The sequence below is a fragment of the Helianthus annuus genome, chromosome 3 (assembly GCF_002127325.2).
Source record: "Helianthus annuus cultivar XRQ/B chromosome 3, HanXRQr2.0-SUNRISE, whole genome shotgun sequence".
In the NCBI taxonomy this organism is placed as follows: domain Eukaryota; kingdom Viridiplantae; phylum Streptophyta; class Magnoliopsida; order Asterales; family Asteraceae; genus Helianthus; species Helianthus annuus.
Window position 1 is genome coordinate 3,290,931 of NC_035435.2, and position 23,882 is coordinate 3,314,812.

At 39.3% G+C, this 23,882-nt stretch overlaps 2 protein-coding genes and 1 long non-coding RNA gene across 3 annotated transcripts; all 3 read left to right on the forward strand.

Annotated features, from left to right (window-relative positions):
* The first annotated feature begins 5,875 nt into the window (after positions 1-5,875).
* On the forward strand, positions 5,876-7,765 carry LOC110927478 (putative germin-like protein 2-1). Its single transcript, XM_022171087.2, has 2 exons — positions 5,876-5,993; positions 6,989-7,765. Exons 1-2 carry the CDS (start codon positions 5,876-5,878, stop codon positions 7,522-7,524), a joined length of 654 nt encoding a protein of 217 aa, XP_022026779.1. The 3' UTR covers positions 7,525-7,765.
* Positions 7,766-15,045: 7,280 nt separating this feature from the next.
* On the forward strand, positions 15,046-15,699 carry LOC110928413. Its single transcript, XM_022171427.1, has one exon. It carries the CDS (start codon positions 15,046-15,048, stop codon positions 15,697-15,699), a length of 654 nt encoding a protein of 217 aa, XP_022027119.1.
* Positions 15,700-15,945: 246 nt separating this feature from the next.
* On the forward strand, positions 15,946-17,157 carry LOC110927477. Its single transcript, XR_002585654.1, has 3 exons — positions 15,946-16,099; positions 16,633-16,686; positions 16,950-17,157. It is a non-coding gene; the product is annotated as an uncharacterized LOC110927477 (long non-coding RNA).
* The last annotated feature ends 6,725 nt before the right edge of the window (positions 17,158-23,882 follow it).

Genomic DNA, 23,882 nt, shown 5'->3' on the forward strand with positions numbered 1-23,882 from the left:
CTTGTCGCAATCGCACTCGCAACTCGAATTACGCGTTCTGAATATTGTTTTACGTGTGTGTGTGCCTTATATGTTACTTGTGCATGTTTATTTATGTTTATGTTGTGGTGATTAATCGAAACGCAATCGAAACTCGAATCGCAACCGCTAAACGCAAGAAATTTAGGATGATTATATGTTAGACATAGTAGTTGGGATTAAAAGTAATTTGGATAGGAAACTCTACCGCGTCGCAACGTTCGCAGTCGCAATCGAAACGGCAAAACTCGTAGCTCCGAACACTCGAACCAAGTGACCAGCCGATCGACCAACCATTCGATCGAGCTACCGCTCGATCGATCAGCCAGTCGACCAGGCTGCCACTCGATCAACCCACCCTTTCCACTTTGGGAAACCCTATAAATACCCCATGTCACCATCACAACTTACCACTTTTGGCACTCTCCTGTCCGACCAGCGCTCCAACCTTGCTTTTTCTCCGATTTCTCTCAAATCTTGTAAGTTTTCAACCTAATCTTTGTACTTCTATGATCAACACTTGATTCTACACCTTTCTATCTTTTGAATCTTAACTTTTAACTGTCAAATCACTAGATTTGAGGTGTTCTAGGATGATGTCATCATGGTGTTCTTGAGAACTTCATGTCTTGGCCTCAATCCACCAAGAACAACTTAGATCTAAACGATTTCCACACAAAATAAACAAAGATCTTTCATAGATCTAAACATATTCACGGTGAAAAGGATTGAAAGATGGTTTCCAACTTTCTTTCAACTCTTTTACACTCAATGCACTCAAAACCGATGGAATCGGAGCTTGTTCTAACCGTCTACTCCTTCTTGTTGATGTGTTGGTTCAAGATCGGGATTCTATCCACGAGACTACCGATTTCAGGTTAAACATGGAACACCGTCTCGAACAGTTAACTGATCGGATTTGGGGGATTCCTGTCCGATCCGGAGTACCAAGTATTGACGAGGTTTCTGTTGCTTAACACGTTATCAAAACATCTCGATAAATCGACAAACTATCAAAACAACCAAGTGTTAGACGATCAAAGCGACCAGGATGGAATGCCGTCCGATCGGACTACCGTCCGATCGGACTGTCATCCGAACTGGTTGTCACCCGATCGACTTACACCTTGGCCCCACACTTAACTTTTGTTTTCAAAACCTTGAAGGATGAACATTGAACAAAGGGCCGACCGATCGGATTACCACCCGATCGGACTACCACTCAACCATGTAATGTTCAGACTTCAACACTTGAACAATTTTCAACATGTTCAACACCAGCAGATTGCCATCCGATCGGACTACCATCCGATTGAGTAACCAACTGCTGTGAATTTGTTCTCACTAAACTGTCCAACCAATCGGGTTGACATCCGATCGAACGACCGTTCGATCGACCGGCCTGAAAGGCGGAGGTACTTCTATGTTTCAAAATGCTACAACGAAAACTTCAACAGCCAAGCCATCATACACAAACACATCCTTCCCAAAGGAAGTAACAGTCCACTCGAAAGGTCACCGATCGGATGACCATCCGAGCGGACTTTCACCCGCACGACTGGCAATCCGATCGGACTACCATCCGATCGAACTGCCGTCCGACCCACTAACACTTGTATCGTTTTACGCGTCGCTTATCGTTATACTATCGTTCTGATCAGGCTAACGCTACTCTGTAGTGCTCCCTTCAATCCATCAATCGTTGTGAGTATACTCGATCCCTTTTTGCTTTACGCACTTTTGGGTGTTACATACGTTACTTATTCTAAATCACATCGAACACACTACGCAATACTTTAAACGCTAACTGTTATCGCATGTTATACGTGACTTAATGAATGCTTGTTTGTTATGTTTACCCATGGAATGCTGTCCACCTGACTTAGCAACGATAGTACTATAGTTTGGACTCAGCACCTGTTCACTCAGGGGTTGTTAAGGACAATTAGTTAATGGCTCACAGTGGTGAGTGTGTATCGCGAACCGCCTTGGGCAGTCAACCCGCAGTCATTGGTATCGATAGGTTCATGTCAATAACTAACATGCCTCATTTCACACTGTGTACGTGCTCGTTATGCATAATCGATTTCGAACTCTATTATATCTATTAAACTTGTATGCTCACCTTTACACTATGTGTATTGACTTTTACTTTAACGTATGTGACAGGTGCTTAGGATGTTTATTTACTTACTTTGCTGTGAAATCGAGGCTAGGAAAGACCTAGGTCAACAATAAACAATTGTCTGTAATAAAAATCTGAATTGTCGGAACAGAACAATTTGACTAGATCTTTTCTGTAATAATTGTATTATCATTTATGACATGGTATAGGACGTGTTGCTTTAAATATTTGGTAAATATAGTTGTTATGGAAACTTCTGGACAATCTGTTTCGCTCAGTGCTGCGCCCCGATGATTCCGCCATCGGTTGGGGTGTGACACGGGAGACCGAGTGTTTCGGCCATCGATTCTTCCGATAACGACACATGAATTTATAAGATGAACTTTTGATCAACGGTGTTCTAGGTACAAGATCTAGGTTTGGCGTCTCTTTACCCTCGATAACAACTTTTGCAGCGGGTGGAGAAACAGTTGCGTCTACATGACCGAGGAGATCGGCAAGAGAGAAAACAATGGTTATTTAGTTGCGCCATAGCCCATAACAAGTAATTTGTGGAGTTTAATCTGAGTGTTATCATATAAAAGAGAGTTTAGAGGGGAATGGTAGACCATCAAGGGAGGAGGTCGACTTTATTGGAAGCTGGGGAGAAAAAATTGAGAAAATGAATGCATATACATACATGTTGTATGCACACACGTACATATGTTACACTTGCATACCAAAATGCATATACTTATGTAACTTTCATATTAATATACATAGTTACATATGAATAAATCTTCATCCCACCACATGTGAATCTCACATGACATAACACATGTCTAGCGAGTGTGAGTGTGGAAACACCCACTGCCTACGGGTTCCAATGTGACACACTTTTTCTTTCAAATTTCACATGACCTTAAGTGGGATCCTTTTTCCATGCCTACGTTAGAGTGAAGAGTGTGGTAGTGGGATCAGTTTCGGGCTATGTAGATATATAGATACGCTTTTCTTTTTTATCATGTAGTTTTCTTTTATTTTGTAATTTTATTTATGTGTGAAATGCATTTTCTTTTTAAATCACATTTTTATTAAAGAAGTTTATTTTTATTATTTATTTAAACAAAAACTAGGGAAATTAGGGACTATTTGAATGCTTTGTGTAAGCTAAATAGAAAAACTAGGGAAGGTATTTTCTAAAAAAATAAGCAAGCAGAGGTAATGATGATGTGGAAGAGAGAGGGGTGTAGGGAGTGAGAGAAAGGTGGACAAACTGGTTTAAAAAAATGAGTCGGCTTAAAAAAAAAGATCCAGTTTGTTAACCGAGTTGGTTTTGATTTGGCCCTTAAAGTACCGGTTTGTGAACATCAAGGTCCGAACCGGTGAGGCACTGAGGCCCGATTTGGATCGAGTTACAAACCGGGTACAAAACCAGTTGAAAAAAAATCGATTTTTTTAAGTCGACACAACTACTTTAAAAATCTCTTTATTAATACTTAAAAACTTAAATTTAAACTTAAACATTCAAGAAACATAAAAAAAATACATAGTCTTTTTTTCACTAATATATATTTTATTTTTAGTGAAACTAAATAAGTAAAATACTTGAAATTCGACTTTTAACATTGACACCCCATTCTTATGGCAAAATCACAAAATCTCTCTACATGTTACCCATACATTTACGGTGTATATGAACTATGCATATATATTATAGAGTAAACTTCCGTTTTGCTACTTGTGGTTTGGTCATTTTAACGGTTTTGCTCCAATAGTTTAAAAATAGTCATTTTCCTCCCTGATCTTTCGAGTTTGTCGCCAGTTTGCTCCCTAATCTTTCAAGTTTGTTGCCAATTCCTCCCTCCCTGATGGAGTTAGAGGCTGGGAGCAAAATGAAGATAAGCTAGAAAAATCAGGGAGGAAAATGGCTATTTTTAAACTATTGGAGCAAAACCGTTAAAATGACCAAACCACATGGAGCAAAACAGAAGTTTACTCTATATTATATTTAAAATTTACATCGAGACAGTTGGTAAATGGGCAACAAGCTGCGCCGCTACCCATTTTTGAATAGCAAAACTAAGTCTTTTAAAAACTACGTCCATAAATCTCGGGGTCATAAGATTACTATGCATATATTGACTTTATGGTAGGAGTGTTTATCGGGCGTAGGCTATGTGAACATCCTAACAGGTTGTTCATGGTGCTTATAACCCCGTTCGCCTATCCTAGCTTGAAAAGACGAGAAACAACGCGTCACCACTAAAACGATTTTGAACAAGACACGTCTCCTCTCACCTTGCTAAAGAGATTCTAAGCTCATCTTCGTAGACTTTTAGCAATATTATCCTTTAAAAACTTAGTGTGTACATGTAAACATATTGTGGTTTGTAGTAAATTAATTTGGAAATAACTAAGTCCAACTAGCTTTAGTTTGACATTGGTTGATAAAAGTGATATAATAGATTATTCATCTTAGTGACTTATTGGCCGAGTCGTTGGACATATTATATTGACCTGTTAATACAATTATCTATATACTATCAACCCAAATCAAGATCGTGATCATCATTTAGACATCGACCTCCATGCACTTGACCGGTTAAACACCAAAATTTAACATCATTTTTTATTAAAATTACCCATTCAAACACCTCGTTGATGCCACGGATCATGTCAATCCGTTGTAGCCTTAAATCAAGCCGACCGATTCAACTGGTTTCATTCACAATGTAGGGTATGTTTTGGCAAAAGTAGCTGGTGGCTGGAAGCAGATAGCTGGTAGTTGTAGCTTGTAGCTAGTGACTGTAGTTTTTTAGATATATTTAGGTGCTTGGCAGAGTAGCTGGAGCTTTTAATAAAATGTATAAAATGAACAAAATGGACATAACTAAAAAAACATAACTAAAAAGTTCATTATCTTTAGAGGTTAAAGTAGTCATTTTTTCCCTAAAAGCTTGTAGCTCCTTCTAAACGCTACTAGTAGGAGCGTTCAAGCAAAAGTTTCAAGCTCCTAACCTAAAAGTTTCAAGCTCCTTCAACCAAACAAGATTTTTTATTGAGTAAGAGCTTTTTCTTAAAAGCTTATAGCTAGAAGCTCTTAAAAGCTTCATGCCAAACATACCCGTATACTAACAGGGTATGCGTTTGGGATCGTTTTTTAAACTCTTTACATGTTTATTATACGATGTATTTTTAATAGGTTAATTGTTCGGATTTTCAATAGTAGAACAATTTATTCAGAACTGCTAACTCACATATCTTGTAACTCTTAAATCTACGCTAATATTCACCATGGTATTAGAACTGTCAGCCACTTAGAGAGGGACACCATTACTACGTCACACCTTGATAACGCTAGGCTACAAACCCTATAACCAACAGTAGAATAGTTAAACCGAATGTTAAAAAAATGATCTATAGTAACCCGTCATTATATTGGAAAGTTTTAGTTCTGTCACGACTCACGAGTAATTATATATAAAATAGCTATATGTTGTGTAAAGATACAAAGAACACATCACCATTTTATTATTTTTAAAACCAACAAACGTTGAAAAAGTATTTAATTTTTCTGCTTATAAAATAACCATACAAACAGAAGATTTGAGCTATACAAAACCATTTTTTTATGTAAAATGACTATTTCAATGATGTAGAAGGCGGCCATATTGGCGACTCTTTCTTTCTTTTATCATATAAGTAACCTTGCATGCTTAACCTTTCGTTCATCACACACTTAACTCGACAATGGCTCGTGTTTGCAGCTCGTTCTTGCTTCTTGTTCTTGTTCTTGTTTCTTCCGTAGCTATGGCAACAGAACCTAGCCCGCTTCAAGATTTCTGTGTTGCAGACAAGAACGCCCAAGGTAGAGTAATCGTTGAACTTGTATTTTTAGTTTGTTTGTTTGTTTAGATTTTGATTAGAGGTGGCGGTTTCTACACATTTAGTACCCACGATCACCTTGCTGGAAACTCAAAACAAGCTCAAGCCTGAGTCTAAACGGGAGCTTTTTAATCGACAAGCTCGAGATTGTGCTTGACTAGGATTGCGAGCCTAAACGACTATGCTTAAGTAAATATAGCATTTTTTGTTTTTATATAATATATAATACTATATGTAAACTATGATATAAATACTATATGTATAAACTTATAATTTTAAATAAATATAAAAAAATATATAATTATAGGTAAAGGATACTGTAAAAAGTGCTCAAAGTGTGAGAAATGTGAGAAGTGTATTATAACACTATATATAATACTATATAACACCATATAAACACCGTATAACAATATGTAACACCATATAATACCATATAACACTATGTAACACTATATAACATTATATAACAAATATAACACTATAGGTTGTCTGATAGCATGTCTATGATAGATGTATAGTGTTATATTTGTTATATAATGTTATATAGTGTTACATAGTGTTATATGGTATTATATGGTGTTACATATTGTTATACGGTGTTTATATGGTGTTATATAGTATTATATATAGTGTTATAATACACTTCTCACACTTTAGGCCCTTTTACACTATCCTTACCCTATAATTATAAATGTTCAGTTAAAAGGTGTAGATTATTTTGTAGGTTTTAAGACTTAGTTAAGTTAAGTAAGCTTTAGAAGTTAGTAATTTTAGAAGGTAAGTTTTACACTTCAACACATACAGTTATAAAGTTAGGTGCAGGTTTTCTTTTTTTTTTTTTTTTTTTTTGTAATATAGTTTCTGTTATTATTCAACACATTTTTAAATATATTTTTAGCACAGTGTTTACAATATTTAAAAAATGATCAATTGGACTCATGCAACAAACTTAATTATAATCATCATTTTATATGACAGTTTTGGTGAACGGGTTCGCTTGCAAAAACCCGAGTTTGGTTCAAGCCGACGACTTCTACTTTGATGGGTTACGCATGAGAGGAAACACCTCGAATGCAGTTGGGTCCAAGGTGAGCTTAGTTACCGTGGAACAGGTGCCTGGACTCAACACTTTAGGAATCTCAATGGCTCGTGTGGACTATGAACCAGGGGGGCTCAACCCGCCTCATGTTCATTCTCGGGCCACTGAGCTCTTCACCGTCTTGGAAGGCACAATTGAAGTCGGATTTGTCACATCAAACCCTGAAAACCGTTTTATCACTAAAGTGTTGCATAAGGGTGACGTTTTTGTTTTCCCATTCAGACTCGTACATTTTCAAAGAAATATTGGAAATGTGAATGCACTTGCGATTTCGACATTGAGCAGCCAGAACCCGGGTATCGTCACAATTGCAAATGCGGTTTTTGGTTCGAAACCGGATATTTCTAGTGACATTCTTGCCAAGGCCTTTCAAACTAGTAATGAAGTAATTGAGAATTTACAGTTCAAGTTTTAGACCCTTGGAGACCCGAAAGAGCTACCAACACAAAATCAAATAAATGCTACCAAATAACACTTGTATTCCTAGTCAAGGAACAATATCTTTGGGTTTTTTTTTTTTTTTTTTTGTTGTATTTTTATTATATCATTGTTGCATTTAGTTTATCATAAATATTTTTTTATAACTTTATAATAATTCATGTGTAATATTCTAATCTATATGTGTAATAATAAATAAAGCATGTAGTAATTTTCAACCAAATTTTAAGATGGCAGTCCAAAAGCTATAATACTAAGGGCATGTTTGGGTAAGCTTATTGAAACAACTTATTGACTTACTGAAAGACGACGGAAGGGCGATAGCACCAGTACATATTCAAGATCCTCCAGTCGAACCCGTCTTCGATGATACAGCTTATAGCGAGCTCATTGACGAAGACACGCATTGGAGACTAAAACATGATTTCATTGAGCATCTCGGAAGTTTAGATCTACCTCACCTTGAAGTGAGTTCCGACGACGAGTAGTTTGTTTTTATATTTTTCTAGTTTGAATGTAATTTTTATTTTTCTAGTTTGAATGTAATTTTTATTTTTCTAGGTTGTTTTTTTTAATTTAATGAAATGTCTTTCATTTAATTTTTATTTTTATTAATATTTTTTTAATTTATAAACATGCATAATTTTACAAAAAAAAAAAAAAAAAAACCCAAGTCCCCTAAGAAGGGAGTGCCGCCATCAAAATGGGGTGTTAGGGGAGTTTAAGAGGGGAGTTGACGTGGCACTAGCTGATTGGTGATGTGTAAGAGAGGGAACTCCCCCTCTTAGTGCCCCTTATACCCTTACCCAAACATGCCCTAAATGAAGCATCTCCTATGTACTAAATAGTAATTTTCAACCAGTCCAAAACGCAAGAACAAATGTCCATTTTTAACACGTTCCCTCAACTTATACCACTGTAGTCCATTGAATGGTTTGAGCGAATTGAAGACGTGCCTTCGTTTCCACTCCCATCTCCATTACAACCTGGAACCCTAGCAAAGTTCAATTCACGCTCTCTCCAATCTCATTTTTTCTCTGGATCTGGAACCCTAGCCTCCTCTATCCCTCTCCATTTGGATGACGTATAACTGGAGATGTAGAACACCGATTTGTAGGTTTGTTCCTATTCTTGTTCCTGATCTTGTTTCAGTTCTTGTTGAATCAGACACACAAATCTATATAGTTTGAAATTCATTTGTTCTTTGTGCAGTTTGTTTGGTATTTGACATGATCATATCCCTTTCAACAATGGGGGAGAAGGCGATCTGTAGATAAATAGTGACCTCCACCAAATGGAGGTGTGTGTATTTGTACTATCTTCATGGGTATTGACGAGGTATGTGTAACGCCCCAAGAATTTATAAACTATGTTAATAATAATAGTATGTGTGTAGAACTAGTTAACAATAGAAAGACAAGTAAAAACTCTTGATTTCTAACTAATACATATATATATATAAGTAAGATTTAGTTAAAAGAATAAGAGATTGCCTTAAGTGACAAGAGGGTGAAGATCTAGGGGGCAAGAATGACAAAAGGTGAAACTTGGATGGATAAAACATGAACAAAACTCAACACACACACTGGTGAATGTGTGTGTGTCGCGAACCAGGAAGGAGAAAAAGGGAAAAACCCCTTAGCATCACAAATCACCAAATTGAAGCCCCAAATGTGATCCTAAGATCGTGCATGTACTAATATTGGATCATCTACACATTATTAAACACAAGGTAAGTGGAATTTTGGTAATTGATGATCTTGAATGTGATGGGTTTTTATGAATCCTTGAACATTTGGGTAATTAGCATGAATAAGGAGTAGGAACACCATTTGGAACATGATTGATGCTGAATTTTCACTAAATGTTAGAAACTATGTAAAAACCCACTTATGATAGAATGGTAGTGATATGTAACATGGAATTTTGAGGTAGGTTAGTACATTGATGTTGTATGATGATGTTATTAACGAAATGATGTTATGTGAAATCGAATTTGGGTAAAGGTTGTATGAGATTTTGATTGAAATTGTTGATATTGATGTTATTGTCATGAACTAGTCATGTTATGCATACAAAACTTGTACCTTGTGCTTATCTAATGGTATGCACACCAAGTGTTTGTCAAAATGCTTGAATGAGTTGAACATGTGTTATATATTGCTAAATGTCTAGAATAGAGAATTAGCTAGTTGTGAAATTGAAGCTATTGATAAGAGAATGGAAAGAAAGACATGATACTAAGTATGTAATTATGAATTGTAGGAATTAAGGAGGAAAGCTCAAGCCGTTCCGAGTCTCAAACGAAGAACGATAAAGGTAAGTTATAGCTTACATATTATCATTATAATGTAATGTTGTAGTATACTATTGTTTAATGATTGAAGTTGTATCATGTAACAAGTTATGGTAAGCCGTTATGTAATCAAGATATGGGTTGAATGAGCTAGAAGGGTTATGGGTGAAATTAAAGAAGCTTATGTTTAGAAAGATGGTTTAAGAGGTTAACTTGAGGTCTATATTTACAAGTGATGTTGTATAAATCTTATAATAAGAACGACTAACGGATTTCTTGTATGTAGGTAAAGCGACTTGCTAAATGACGCTACTTGGATCGAACACGCCCATGATGCACGCTTCCGCAAGGATATTAGTTTGGGTCAAAACTTTTGTTAAATATACTTTTGGCAAACGGGTCTTTTTGTAAGTAACAAACTTAGTTGTTGTTAGTTGTCAAACTCGTAGTCGAAGACGATGTTAGTTGTTTATGAAATGTTGGGTTGTAAGTTATTTAGCATCTCCTAGTTAATCATGTTATGGGTAAAAGCAGAATTTTTGCTTATGAATTATTTGACCCGTTTGGTATTTTCTCCGAATGAAGTTCATTAGAGTCTTTTAAGTTTTGGCCCTTACAAGTTGGTATCAGAGCCTAGGTTTGAGGGATTCGAGTAGGTGATGGTGCTCGAACTCAAACCGAAAGCTCTTGTGAAAGTGTGTTCGTTCCAAAGCGCCGCGCAAGTAAGTAAATTAAGGATTTTACGTTTGTAGATAGAAATGGGAATGGGTTACGGTTTAGTTACTAGTATAACATGGTTGGGGATGTTAAGGTGCGTTATGGAAAGTTTCGGGACTGCCCAGGGCCGTTTCGGGTTGAAAAAGGAGCTTGAAATGAAAAATTTTAGTAATTCAGCGTTTGCATACCAGGAAGCCCGTCGGCGACGGGCTATATGCCGTCGGCGACGGCTCCCTCCCACCCGACGGCTTAACCACCTGCCTACGGGCAAAAGGTGGCGACGGGGTTATCCCGAGCCCGTCGGCGACGCACTCAATGCCGTCGGCGACGGGTCCCCCCTAAATGTTTTGCTGAATTTGTTGTTATTCTTGTTAAGGCCCTTAGTTCGATTATGACGTTCGTTTAACATAAAGAATACCCCGAATCAACTATGAAACTAAGAAATTCATGATAGCTAGTATGCTTTAATAATGAACGTGCGAAAGGTTGAGGAGTCCTGACATGCGAATGAATAAAGTAAGTGACACCTTAAGAATGTTTGTAAAGAAGGATTGGATGGTTCACGATTTGTGAAATCGAACTATTGAAAACAAATGATGTATATATATAGAAAGATGAGAAGGATGAAAGTGACAATGATTAATATGAATGTTTAAATTGTAGATGGCAAGTGGAGGAAACACGGATAACACAGAACGTATAACTCGGAACGAGTTAAACAAGATGATCTCGGATGAAGTAACAAGGGTAATTGATGCAAATGTTTCCAAGCTAGCACAAGAGGTGGAGGGCCAAGTACTTAGTACGGTAGAAAATATGATCACGGGCAAGGTGGATGAATTGAAGGAAATGATAGCTGGAATTCAAGGCAAGAAAGAGGCAAGACGGTGCACCTACAAGGATTTTATGGCATGTAAGCCTACGACCTTTGACGGGGAAATCGACCCCATAGAATGCCAAAGATGGATAGCTAACATGGAAGGGGTATTCATTCGGAGTCATTGTGACAAGGAAGACCAAGTCATGTTTGCCACGGGGCAACTCATGCGAAGGGCTAAAGATTGGTGGGACTCGTATAGTAAGGAGATTGGAGAAAATCGAGTTCAAACCTTGACTTGGCAAGAATTCAAACAGCCTTTTATCAAGTACCATTGTCCACAATCGGATGTGGATCGAATTCAAGAAGATTTTCTCCGGTTGCGACAAAGGGATGAATCAGTTAACGAAATCACGAACACTTTCCTCGATCAACTGAAGTTTTGTGAAGAAATAGTTGGAACAGAAAGGAAGAAGATTATTCGTTATCATGGCATGCTCAAAGCTGAAATACGGGAGTTCATAACTCCTTCAAAATGTGAAACGTTGGACGAGATCATTGATTTAGCAAGGGATAGAGAAATCGAGATAAAGAGACAAGATGAACGTGGGGAGAAAAGGCAAGCCGAGAAGGGGTCAACTCAAGGCTCATCTAAGAAACCCAAAACGCAAGATCAAGGAAAGAAGGAAGCTTCCAAAGGCGGGTTCCCACGATGCAAAACATGTGGAAAACCCCATTCCGGTGAGTGCTTATTGGGAAGGAAGGGGTGTTACAATTGCGGGCAAGAAGGACATCCGTACTATAACTGTCCGAATCCCAAAAGGGTGTGCTACAATTGTAATGAATCGGGCCATGTGAAAGCCGATTGCCCAAAGCTCAAACAAGGGCCGAAGAAAGAAGGAAAGAAAGAAGAAACCGCGAAAGCGAAAGGAAGAATGTTTCAAATCTCCGCGGAAGAAGCAAGAGCTCACCCGAATGTGGTCTCAGGTATCTATATGATAAACTCTATACCCACTTATATATTATTTGATACCGGAGCTAGTAGGTCATTCATTTCTAGTGAGCTTGTACGTTCCCCTTTATTCACGATAGAAAGAATGTGTACACCACTCGAGGTAGAAATTGCCGATTGTAAGAGTTATCTACTGCATGAAATATGTAGGGGTTGTAAAATCACTATAGATGATGAAGATTTTGATATTGATTTGATTCCCATGGTTTTGGGGGAATTTAAAGTAGTGGTAGGTATGGATTGGTTATCCCGTTATCACGCGGAAATTTTATGCGAAAACAAAATTATTCATGTGACATCCCCTAAAGGGAAACGGGTAACCATTCATGGGGAAAGGGAAGTAGGGGCAAAATTTTGCACTATCCTAGAAGCAGTTAAGTACGTGAGGAATGAAAGTAAAGCATTTTTAGCCTACGTAGTCGATACCAAATTAGGAGCTTTGAAAATTGAAGATACTAAGATAGTGAATGAATACCCGGATGTATTTCCGGATGAATTGCCGGGACTCCCACCCGAGCGGGAAGTCGAGTTTCGTATCGAATTAGAACCAAATGCCAAACCGGTAGCCAAAGCCCCTTACCGGTTGGCACCCGCGGAAGTACGGGAACTAATGGTCCAATTACAAGAACTTCTTGACAAGGGTTTCATACGCCCTAGCGTATCCCCGTGGGGAGCGCCTGTTTTGTTTGTTAAAAAGAAAGATGGGTCGATGAGAATGTGCATCGACTACCGTGAACTTAACAAACTCACGGTAAAGAACCGATACCCACTTCCGAGAATAGATGATCTCTTTGATCAACTACAAGGGGCAAGTTGGTTCTCAAAAATCGACTTGCGATCGGGCTACCATCAAGTACGAGTAAGGGAAGAGGACGTACCTAAGACTGCGTTCAGAACTCGCTACGGACATTACGAATTCTTGGTAATGTCATTCGGGTTAACTAACGCTCCGGCCGCTTTTATGGATCTAATGAATAGAGTATGCCGAAATATGTTAGACCGGTTTGTCATAGTGTTTATTGATGACATTTTAGTATACTCTCGTAGCGAGTCTGAACATGCAAGTCATTTACGTCAGGTACTCGAAACGCTTCGAAAGGAAAGATTATATGCTAAGTTTTCTAAGTGTGCGTTTTGGCTTAGAGAAGTGCAGTTTTTGGGACATGTAATTAACGAAAAGGGGATTTTAGTGGATCCCTCTAAGGTAGAAGCCGTGATGAAATGGGTACCCCCGAAGAATGTAGGTGAGGTAAGAAGTTTCCTAGGTCTAGCCGGCTATTATCGGAGATTTATCCAAGACTTCTCCAAAATAGCCCTCCCTTTAACTAAACTAACAAAGAAAGAAGAAAGGTTCGAATGGAATGATGATCAGCAGAAAGCTTTTCGAATGTTAAAGGAGAAATTGTCAAGTTCCCCCGTTCTAACGCTGCCAGAAGGAACAGAAGACTTTGTGGTTTATGCAGATGCATCTCATCAAGGGTTGGGTTGTGTCTTGATGCAACGGGGCAAGGTCATTGCCTATGCATCAAGACAACTAAAGCAACATGAAATTAACTATCCAACCCACGATCTCGAACTGGCGGCGGTAGTGTTTGCCTTAAAAATCTGGAGGCATTATTTGTATGGAACGAAATGCACCATTTATTCGGACCACAAAAGCCTTAAATACTTCTTCGAGCAGAAAGATCTCAATATGAGGCAACGAAGGTGGCTAGAGTTGATCAAAGATTACGACTGCGACATTCTTTACCATCCGGGAAAAGCTAATGTTGTAGCGGATGCGTTAAGCCGGAAGGAGTACCCACCACCCATTCGAGTGAAATCGATGAGAATGATAGTTACACCAACCCTTCTTGAAACGATACGAAAGGAGCAAGACGAATCCTTGACTAAAGGCGATCCGAAAGGTGAAAGAACGAAAGGGTTTGAAAGTGAACTTGAAGCAAACGCGAGCGGATTAAGAACAAGGTTTGGGCGAGTTTGGATACCGCGATACTGTGAAGCAAAGACCTTATTATTGGAAGAAGCACACAAGTCCCGTTACTCAGTTCATCCGGGAGCCACTAAAATGTACCGAGATTTGAAAGAAAATTTTTGGTGGCCGGGAATGAAACGCGACATTGTCAAGTATGTATCTAAATGCTTGACATGTTCTCAAGTTAAGGCGGAACATCAAAAACCTTACGGGAAATTACAACCCTTAGAAATTCCGGTGTGGAAATGGGAGAATGTGGCTATGGATCTTGTGACCAAACTTCCAAGAACCAAGAAAGGGCATGATGCAATATGGGTCGTTGTTGACCGCCTTACCAAAAGCGCCCATTTTCTACCCATTCGAGAGACCTATTCCTCGGAGAGATTAGCGGAAGTTTATGTGAATGAGATCGTTTCCCGCCATGGTGTGCCGGTGTCTATCGTCTCAGATCGGGATACGCGATTCACCTCCCGCTATTGGCGGAAATTTCATGAAGGAATGGGTACTCAATTGCATCTAAGTACCGCATACCACCCGCAAACGGATGGCCAATCCGAACGAACGATTCAAACTCTCATGGACATGTTGAGAGCATGCGTGATGGATTTCGGGGGAAATTGGGATGAACACTTGCCGCTAGTAGAATTTTCATATAATAATAGCTACCAAAGTAGCATACAAATGGCGCCGTATGAAATGCTGTATGGAAGAAGGTGTAGAACCCCGGTTTGTTGGGGAGAAGTAGGGCAAAGGGAGCTCGCACCGAATGATGTGGTGGCGATAACCAATGAAAAGATCGACGTCGTACGGGCTCGGTTAAAAGCGGCGCAAGACCGACAAAAGTCCTATGCGGATAGAAGAAGTCGCCCTATCGAGTTCCAAGTGGGGGACCGGGTATTCTTGAAGGTGTCTCCGTGGAAAGGTATAATTCGATTTCGTAAGCGAGGAAAGTTGGGTCCCCGATATATCGGACCGTTCGAGATTCTAGCTCGAGTTGGAAAGGTGGCCTACCGGTTAAATCTACTTACTTCTTTGGAAGGGATTCATAATACCTTTCACGTGTCACAATTACGAAAATGCTTAGCGGATGAAACGGCCCATGTACCAATTGAAGACATTGAGATCGATGAGAAAATGAATTATATAGAAAGACCGGTAGCTATAAAAGATTCCAAAGTAAAGACGCTTCGTAACAAGGAAATCAAGCAAGTCTTAGTCCAATGGCAACACAGAAAGGGGTCGGATCTCACTTGGGAGCCGGAGGATGAGATGAAGAAGTTCTACCCGTTTTTATTTGGTACGTTAACCGGGTTTCGAGGACGAAACCTCTTTTAAGGGGGGTGGACTTGTAACGCCCCAAGAATTTATAAACTATGTTAATAATAATAGTATGTGTGTAGAACTAGTTAACAATAGAAAGACAAGTAAAAACTCTTGATTTCTAACTAATACATATATATATATAAGTAAGATTTAGTTAAAAGAATAAGAGATTGCCTTAAGTGACAAGAGGGTGAAGATCTAGGGGGCAAGAATGACAAAAGTGAAACTTGGATGGATAAAACATGAACAAAACTCAACACACACACTGGTGAATGTGTGTGTGTCGCGAACCAGGAAGGAGAAAAAGGGAAAAACCCCTTAGCATCACAAATCACCAAATTGAAGCCCCAAATGTGATCCTAAGATCGTGCATGTACTAATATTGGATCATCTACACATTATTAAACACAAGGTAAGTGGAATTTTGGTAATTGATGATCTTGAATGTGATGGGTTTTTATGAATCCTTGAACATTTGGGTAATTAGCATGAATAAGGAGTAGGAACACCATTTGGAACATGATTGATGCTGAATTTTCACTAAATGTTAGAAACTATGTAAAAACCCACTTATGATAGAATGGTAGTGATATGTAACATGGAATTTTGAGGTAGGTTAGTACATTGATGTTGTATGATGATGTTATTAACGAAATAATGTTATGTGAAATCGAATTTGGGTAAAGGTTGTATGAGATTTTGATTGAAATTGTTGATATTGATGTTATTGTCATGAACTAGTCATGTTATGCATACAAAACTTGTACCTTGTGCTTATCTAATGGTATGCACACCAAGTGTTTGTCAAAATGCTTGAATGAGTTGAACATGTGTTATATATTGCTAAATGTCTAGAATAGAGAATTAGCTAGTTGTGAAATTGAAGCTATTGATAAGAGAATGGAAAGAAAGACATGATACTAAGTATGTAATTATGAATTATAGGAATTAAGGAGGAAAGCTCAAGCCGTTCCGAGTCTCAAACGAAGAACGATAAAGGTAAGTTATAGCTTACATATTATCATTATAATGTAATGTTGTAGTATACTATTGTTTAATGATTGAAGTTGTATCATGTAACAAGTTATGGTAAGCCGTTATGTAATCAAGATATGGGTTGAATGAGCTAGAAGGGTTATGGGTGAAATTAAAGAAGCTTATGTTTAGAAAGATGGTTTAAGAGGTTAACTTGAGGTCTATATTTACAAGTGATGTTGTATAAATCTTATAATAAGAACGACTAACGGATTTCTTGTATGTAGGTAAAGCGACTTGCTAAATGACGCTACTTGGATCGAACACGCCCATGATGCACGCTTCCGCAAGGATATTAGTTTGGGTCAAAACTTTTGTTAAATATACTTTTGGCAAACGGGTCTTTTTGTAAGTAACAAACTTAGTTGTTGTTAGTTGTCAAACTCGTAGTCGAAGACAATGTTAGTTGTTTATGAAATGTTGGGTTGTAAGTTATTTAGCATCTCCTAGTTAATCATGTTATGGGTAAAAGCAGAATTTTTGCTTATGAATTATTTGACCCGTTTGGTATTTTCTCCGAATGAAGTTCATTAGAGTCTTTTAAGTTTTGGCCCTTACAGTATGGTACTGGTCCCGACCCGAACGGTCGGACTTTTCTGTTATTTATCACTTTTATATTAATTATATATTATTATTATTATTATTATTGTGTACTAATCCGCGAAGCCTAGCGCATTGTAGTTTATGCTACACTAGGCTATGGGCTCGTAGAGACAACCCCTAACTGGGCCTGGCCCATTGAGGTTAGGTTTTCCCATATCTCCTATATAAGGAGGTTTCCACCTCCTCATTAGGGCATGAGATATAGGGCAACACTTTTGTAGCTGGAAATGGGGGATTCTTCCTCTACCGGCCGTCTCTACATTCCCCACGTTTCTCTCTTCTTATTTGCAGGTCTAGTTGCAGGTCTAGGATTCGGGTGAAGGAGACGAGGTGTGGCCATATCCGTATTCATCACCGTAGAAGTTCCGACCCAAGCGGGTTCATGCTTCTTCATTGGCGCCATCCGTGGGACCGCTGACAAACCGCACCTTCGTTCTCCTTCGCTCACTATCCAGACCTACGTCTCTTGGTCAAAGTTTTCTAGATCCAGCAATAAGCGATTTCGAAAGGAGGTTATTGAACACAAAACCCCATACCGGTACAACGCCGTTCCCTCGGGGTCTCCAAAACTCAAATCTAGTGGCTTTTGAGATATTTGTATGAGCTTCCCAAAGCGACAGAGGTGAGTTCTATGGCCAACTATTTTAATTGCAGTTTTGAAGCTTCATTATATTAAGTCATTCGAAATCGTGCTCCTTTAAATGCACATAAGGTTGTACTTAATAAAAAGCACAAACATAATACTTTATGTCTGCAAATCAAATAAAATATATGAAAAACAACTTTATGAATCATCTTTACCTTAACAGTGGTTGTATTTGCAAACGTTGGTCAACCCCTTAAACAAAAAGCAGGAACATAAAAGTTTCATCGCTGATCATACTTCGTTACAATCAAGCGATCATTAGATACACATATTATACTATATACTTTATATGATTATCACGTTTGCTGTTAACTTGTAAATATAATTTTGGTGCATTGCTATTAGCATTGTTTATCAACAAACTGGGGGACTAACATGGTTAATGGTTTCGTACCATTCCAATGGTCAAAATTGTTTTAACATATTGTTCGAATGAGCACACTTCGTTACCGCGGGTAAATCGGGTAGTGCAAACACACTCCATCGCCGTGCAAGTACGCTCTGCGCGAGCACACCTTGCCTACCGAACACAAGCTCCGTTACCACGGGTAGAATCTACCGCGCGTGTACACTTCGCCCTTATCTGACGCACTCCGCCGCCGCGCAAATACACCACACCCGCCGGACAAGCTCTGTCACCCGCGTATACACTTCGCCCTAGGCAGAAAAGCTCCGCGGATAAACTTCGTCGCGCGTCGTATGAGCAAGCTCCCTATGTGCGGACAACTTCCACCCTGCGAGCAAACTCTGTGTTTGTCGGTGTCATGTGGGCCAGAGATCACACTCACCGGAGACCCGCGCTTAGGCGACACCACGTACATGTCATTGGCGCGCCGGTCACACAAGGCGCTGAAAAGGAATCCCTTCCGCCGTATACATTCAAGCAAGGTACTCTCTGTGTTAAATTTTTTGCTTCTAAAAAAGCTAAAGATGTTTTCGTGGTGGTGATATTTGTGGAAAATCAACATAAACTCCTTAATATTATGTTTGCATTAATATATGTGTGTTTTTTAAACTCACATCACAACTCACAGTAATCAAATGAGTAGACAGTACAACTTTTATAGCTACACTTTAAAGCTTAAAACACTTGTTTGCATGCTTGTGGTTTTGGTACTATACAAACCATCCATGCTAATTTTTTACTTCTTAGTGCTACTGATCGATTTCTGGCTGCAAGGAAAGCTTAAACTTATCTCACATGCAAAGACCTGTGCCACTTCAAAATCGTTTCAAAGAAAAAAAAATTACTATCTGATAATAGTAAAATAATGGGACCTGTGAGCTATGAACCTAAACATTCACACAAGTGAAAAGCTCATTTATAGGCTTTCAAGCACTATCCATCTCAAGAAAGGATTTTAATATAACAATTAAAACTCTCATGACAACTTTATGGTAGCCAAGGTCATAATTTTCATTGCCATGACATTGATGTTTTCAAACAAAATATTAACATGTGGACGTTTTCAAATAACATGTTAAATGTTTGGATCTGTCGCATGTAAGAAGCATAGAAATGAGATTTTAATGCTACTATACAGACCTATGTTGTCTTTTGTCTTAGCAATCGCGTGACACCCGTTACACGCGTCGTATTTGGATGTATGAGCAAACACTCGTATCATTGCTTATTATTATTATTATTATTATTATTATTATTATTATTATTCTATTTCAATACTACTAACATTTATTTAGCAACAATAAACTGATATCCGCATGGTGCAACACCATTGGGAAGGTCAAAGTTGCTTTCATATATTACGGAGTATGGATGTAGAGAACGAGCATCTCCTAAGGACAACGTTTCGGTACAAAGTTTCTCATATATCAAACTCTTTATTACGACTTACCTTGTCAACGTATTTGCAGGACTGGCAATACATTCGATCGGTAAAACGCAACGAGCGATCCTCACGCACACCGATGAAAGCCTAAAAAACTGCACCACATATGAGCACGTAAGTCGCCATACGCGCATGCTCTTACTTATGAGCATCTCAGTCTCAATAAGAGTCCGCTGCTCTACATACGAGCACGTCAGTCTCCATGCGAGCCCGCTACTCTACATACGAGCACGTAAGTCGCCATGCGCGCAGGCGTCTTTATATACGAGCGAGCACACATGCGCTGGCAAGCACATACTCCTTTACTTACGAGCATGTAAGTAGCCATACGCGCATGCTCCTTCGCATATGAGCACGCTAGTCTCCAAGCGAGCCTTCTGCTCCACATGTTTATCTCCATGCGACCCTGCTGCTTTACATAAGAGCGCGTAAGTCGCCCGCGCGCTCATGCTTAGTTACATACGAACATGCTTACAAAGTATAAACTGTATCACGAGCATATTTCGTCGCTCGGGTAACCTCTGTATCACGAGCAAACCTCGCCGCGCGAGTGCTCTCTCACGCCACTACCGGCGGAAACCTTTAGTCAACTCGCCACTGTCGGCGGATGCTCCTGGTCAAACCGCTACCTCTGGCGAAAGTTCTTCTTCAACCCGCCACCTTCGGCGGAAGCTTTTCTCCAACCTGCCACTTCCGGTGAAGCTTTTATTCGACCCGCCACATCTGGCGGAAGCTCATATTCCACCCGCCTCTCCGGCAGAAGCTCTTATTTAACGCGCCTTTCCTTCGGACGCTTATTTCTACACTCCCGACTTTTGGTCCATTCACGCCATCTCCGGTTGACACCATCTTTATTCGCGCCATCAACGAATGGGCATCGGTCACAGCATGTCAGACGTATTGAAGGTGTGGTCACACTCAAGCGATCTACATTATACTATTCATTTTCTTTGAAGGCTCCCCTTTTATTCACTATCTCATGATTCAATCCACATTTGGCAACATGTGATGGGGGGATATATCACTCTAAAAATAGTTTAATCTGGTCTACTTTTTTTGGCTCAACTCGAAAGTATACCAGATCCATGTTGAATGTTTCTAAATAACTGTATGCTTGATGCTCCAATCATACAATCACCCAACTCGGAATTCGATGGTATTATAGAAAGTCTATATAGCCGGATCAATATTGCCCATGTCATGCGCTTATATAGCCATATCTAGCATTATTTATGAAATCAAATTGGCATAAACCCTTGACTTTTGGTGAATATTGGCATCATGCGTATACCATACTTGGTACTAGTCAAATATACTAGTATTATACAAACATTTATTGCCAGCAGCTAATATTTTTGTAGCAAGCATTGGGCCTGACCATATATGCAGTTAAAACAGGTCCACTTTTGGATCCAACAGACGGAACATATCGACCATGTATAATATTTTTCTTTCCAAGGACGCGGTGCTCGTTATATCTGTGGAATCACATGGTATAATACTGGTATTATCGGATGTTATCATGGTGCCAAACATGCCGGTTTACACGCCATACGACCCTTATTTAATGGCATCCTTGGCATTGAACTGGTAACTTACATGGTTGAGGGTGGTAATTTGATTTAGACAACTTCTTACCAAACCATCCCGCTGGCTGAGTGACTCTTACCGTTGTGTTACATATTTGGCGACAATCTTTTCGCCTCGCGTGAGCCTTGTTCCACCGCAACACATCCTGTTTGTCATATGACTTGTCATCGTGTGAGTCTCTAGACCACATCACTTTCAGTAGTTGACAATCGGCAATCGACCAAGTTAAACATACGCCTTATTAATTATTATTTTTACCTGCATATATTTGATTGTTTCGTCGCATATCATATGTCAAATCTCCTCGTCTATAATCAATTGTGCCACTCACTAACCTCCACCCTAGCTTACAGTGACTTGGCTTAATCTTTATTCTTGGTAATACTACGATGGTAACCAAATCTGTGTTTTCTAAGACGAAATTACATCTGGCTAGAGCGTGACAACCTATTTGAGTTCAGACCCTCAGATCAATAGGCTTCAAATCTTACACTTTCTCTGGTACGATTTTCTCTGAGTGCACATTTTGAGGTTATGTTTTGAACAAAGGAGTAAGACTCATAACCCTTGTTATTGACATACAGTGTACAAGATCATGATAATAGTGTGAATTTCGTTACAACTTAACGACACCTATTCAAAAGCTTACACTTACCAATTTATTGTCAAGAGTTCAATGGCCACTAACATAATATTGCAGCATTGCACTGAGGGAGTTGGCTTGGACCTCCCGGCTTACACGCCTGATGATCTTTATTCAAGTATGTGGTCTGGGTTGGGTAACATCTTTGACAATTACCGCCACATTACATGCTTGGTAGTGTTGCATCTTTGTCAAGCGGCATTTTGGTGAGATACATAGACTTCTACCCAACAGGTATAACTCTCGCATTAATTGCTTTATCTGCTTAACACTTTACAACACTTTGTCCACACACCCTCATATAACTTGCATGCTCTGGTCATGTATAATTTGGTGATGACAAAGAGAAGAGGAAGTCATTTGACAGAAAAGTCGCATGTGTTCTACTTTTATATGCATATACCTGGTCTCTTATTAGCATTCACAATTTAAGTTCAATGCTACTAACATTATTTAGCAGCATTGAACTAGGGGACTAGCAGGCTATAGCGCCACTACGCCTAAAAGCGATCATCTTCTCTCAGGCTGCCCATTAAGGTGATATCCACCGCACATTATCCCGCACCGTTTCTTATATAATGTGGATGTTTCAATACGCCAGACAATATTTATACTTCACATCATTTGGCCCACGACTGTACCACTTGACACGTATATGCAATTTGGTAGTCAAGACAAATGAACGACAAAACTAGTATACTTGCTTATTCGAATAAGTATTCCACACGCTATGCGACAGGAAAAATACTTATTCGGATAAGTATTCCCCACACCAATATGTGGCACGGATAACAGAAAACCTTCACGCCATAGTCGGCGAGGTCATTTAAACAGACATGCCACATACTATAAGTATTTCCCACACCAATGCGCGTCCGGGAAAAGGACGTAGTAGCTAACATAAGTGCTCATTCACGCCTAACGCGTATAAAGCATTTTATTATCTCAACAAGTGCTCACTCACGCCAAGCGCGTAGAAAGCACTTTGTTGTTCAAGTGTTCATTAACGTCGCGCGGGTTATAAAGCACTTTCTGATATCTACAAGTGTTCATATAAACATTTGTAAACACAACATACCACCGCATTTAAACTGCATATCACGGTAAAAGACAACTCTGACACGAAATATTTTTCATAGTAACAAAGTCAGATGATCAAATTATACAGCGCTAAGAGTGGGCATCTTGGTAATAGGTGTATTCAACCACTACTACTCCAGTGGGTATCTTGGCAATAGATGCACAACCACTGATGAAAAACCAAGTACTTGTCTCACAATTACAAAACATTGTGGGGAACATAAATAACGCTCTAAGCACCCTTCCGAGGTCACTAAGCGTAGCAAGCACTTCTGCAGGGGTGCATTGTATAACATTCTTCCCGACTGCAACGATGATTGCTATAGTCGGATCATCAATAACGATGGCTGGTACAACTGCCAGCAGTTCTACATTCGCCTAAGGTGGCATAACATCTGCATGCGCAACTATGACCACCAATGGCTGCACAATACGACAACGGAGATCCCGATGACACGGACGCGTGGCAGGGACCGTCGTCACATCAACATCAACTCTCTCAATGAGTTGAACGCTGTTAGCTCACCATATGTTAACCAACAAAAGTCACACCACAGGGTGGATATTCTACAGTAGCCCACACGATTATGGGCGTACCGCTAAAGCAGGGCCACGCCTGCAAAAATCATCTAAGGGCGAGGCACTTAACCGCCAAAGCTCAGCCTGTTCCAAGACTCATGCATGAGACCTAACCGCATACGCGCAACCTTAAAAAGCTCATGGCAATGCGCCAGTACAAATGGCAATT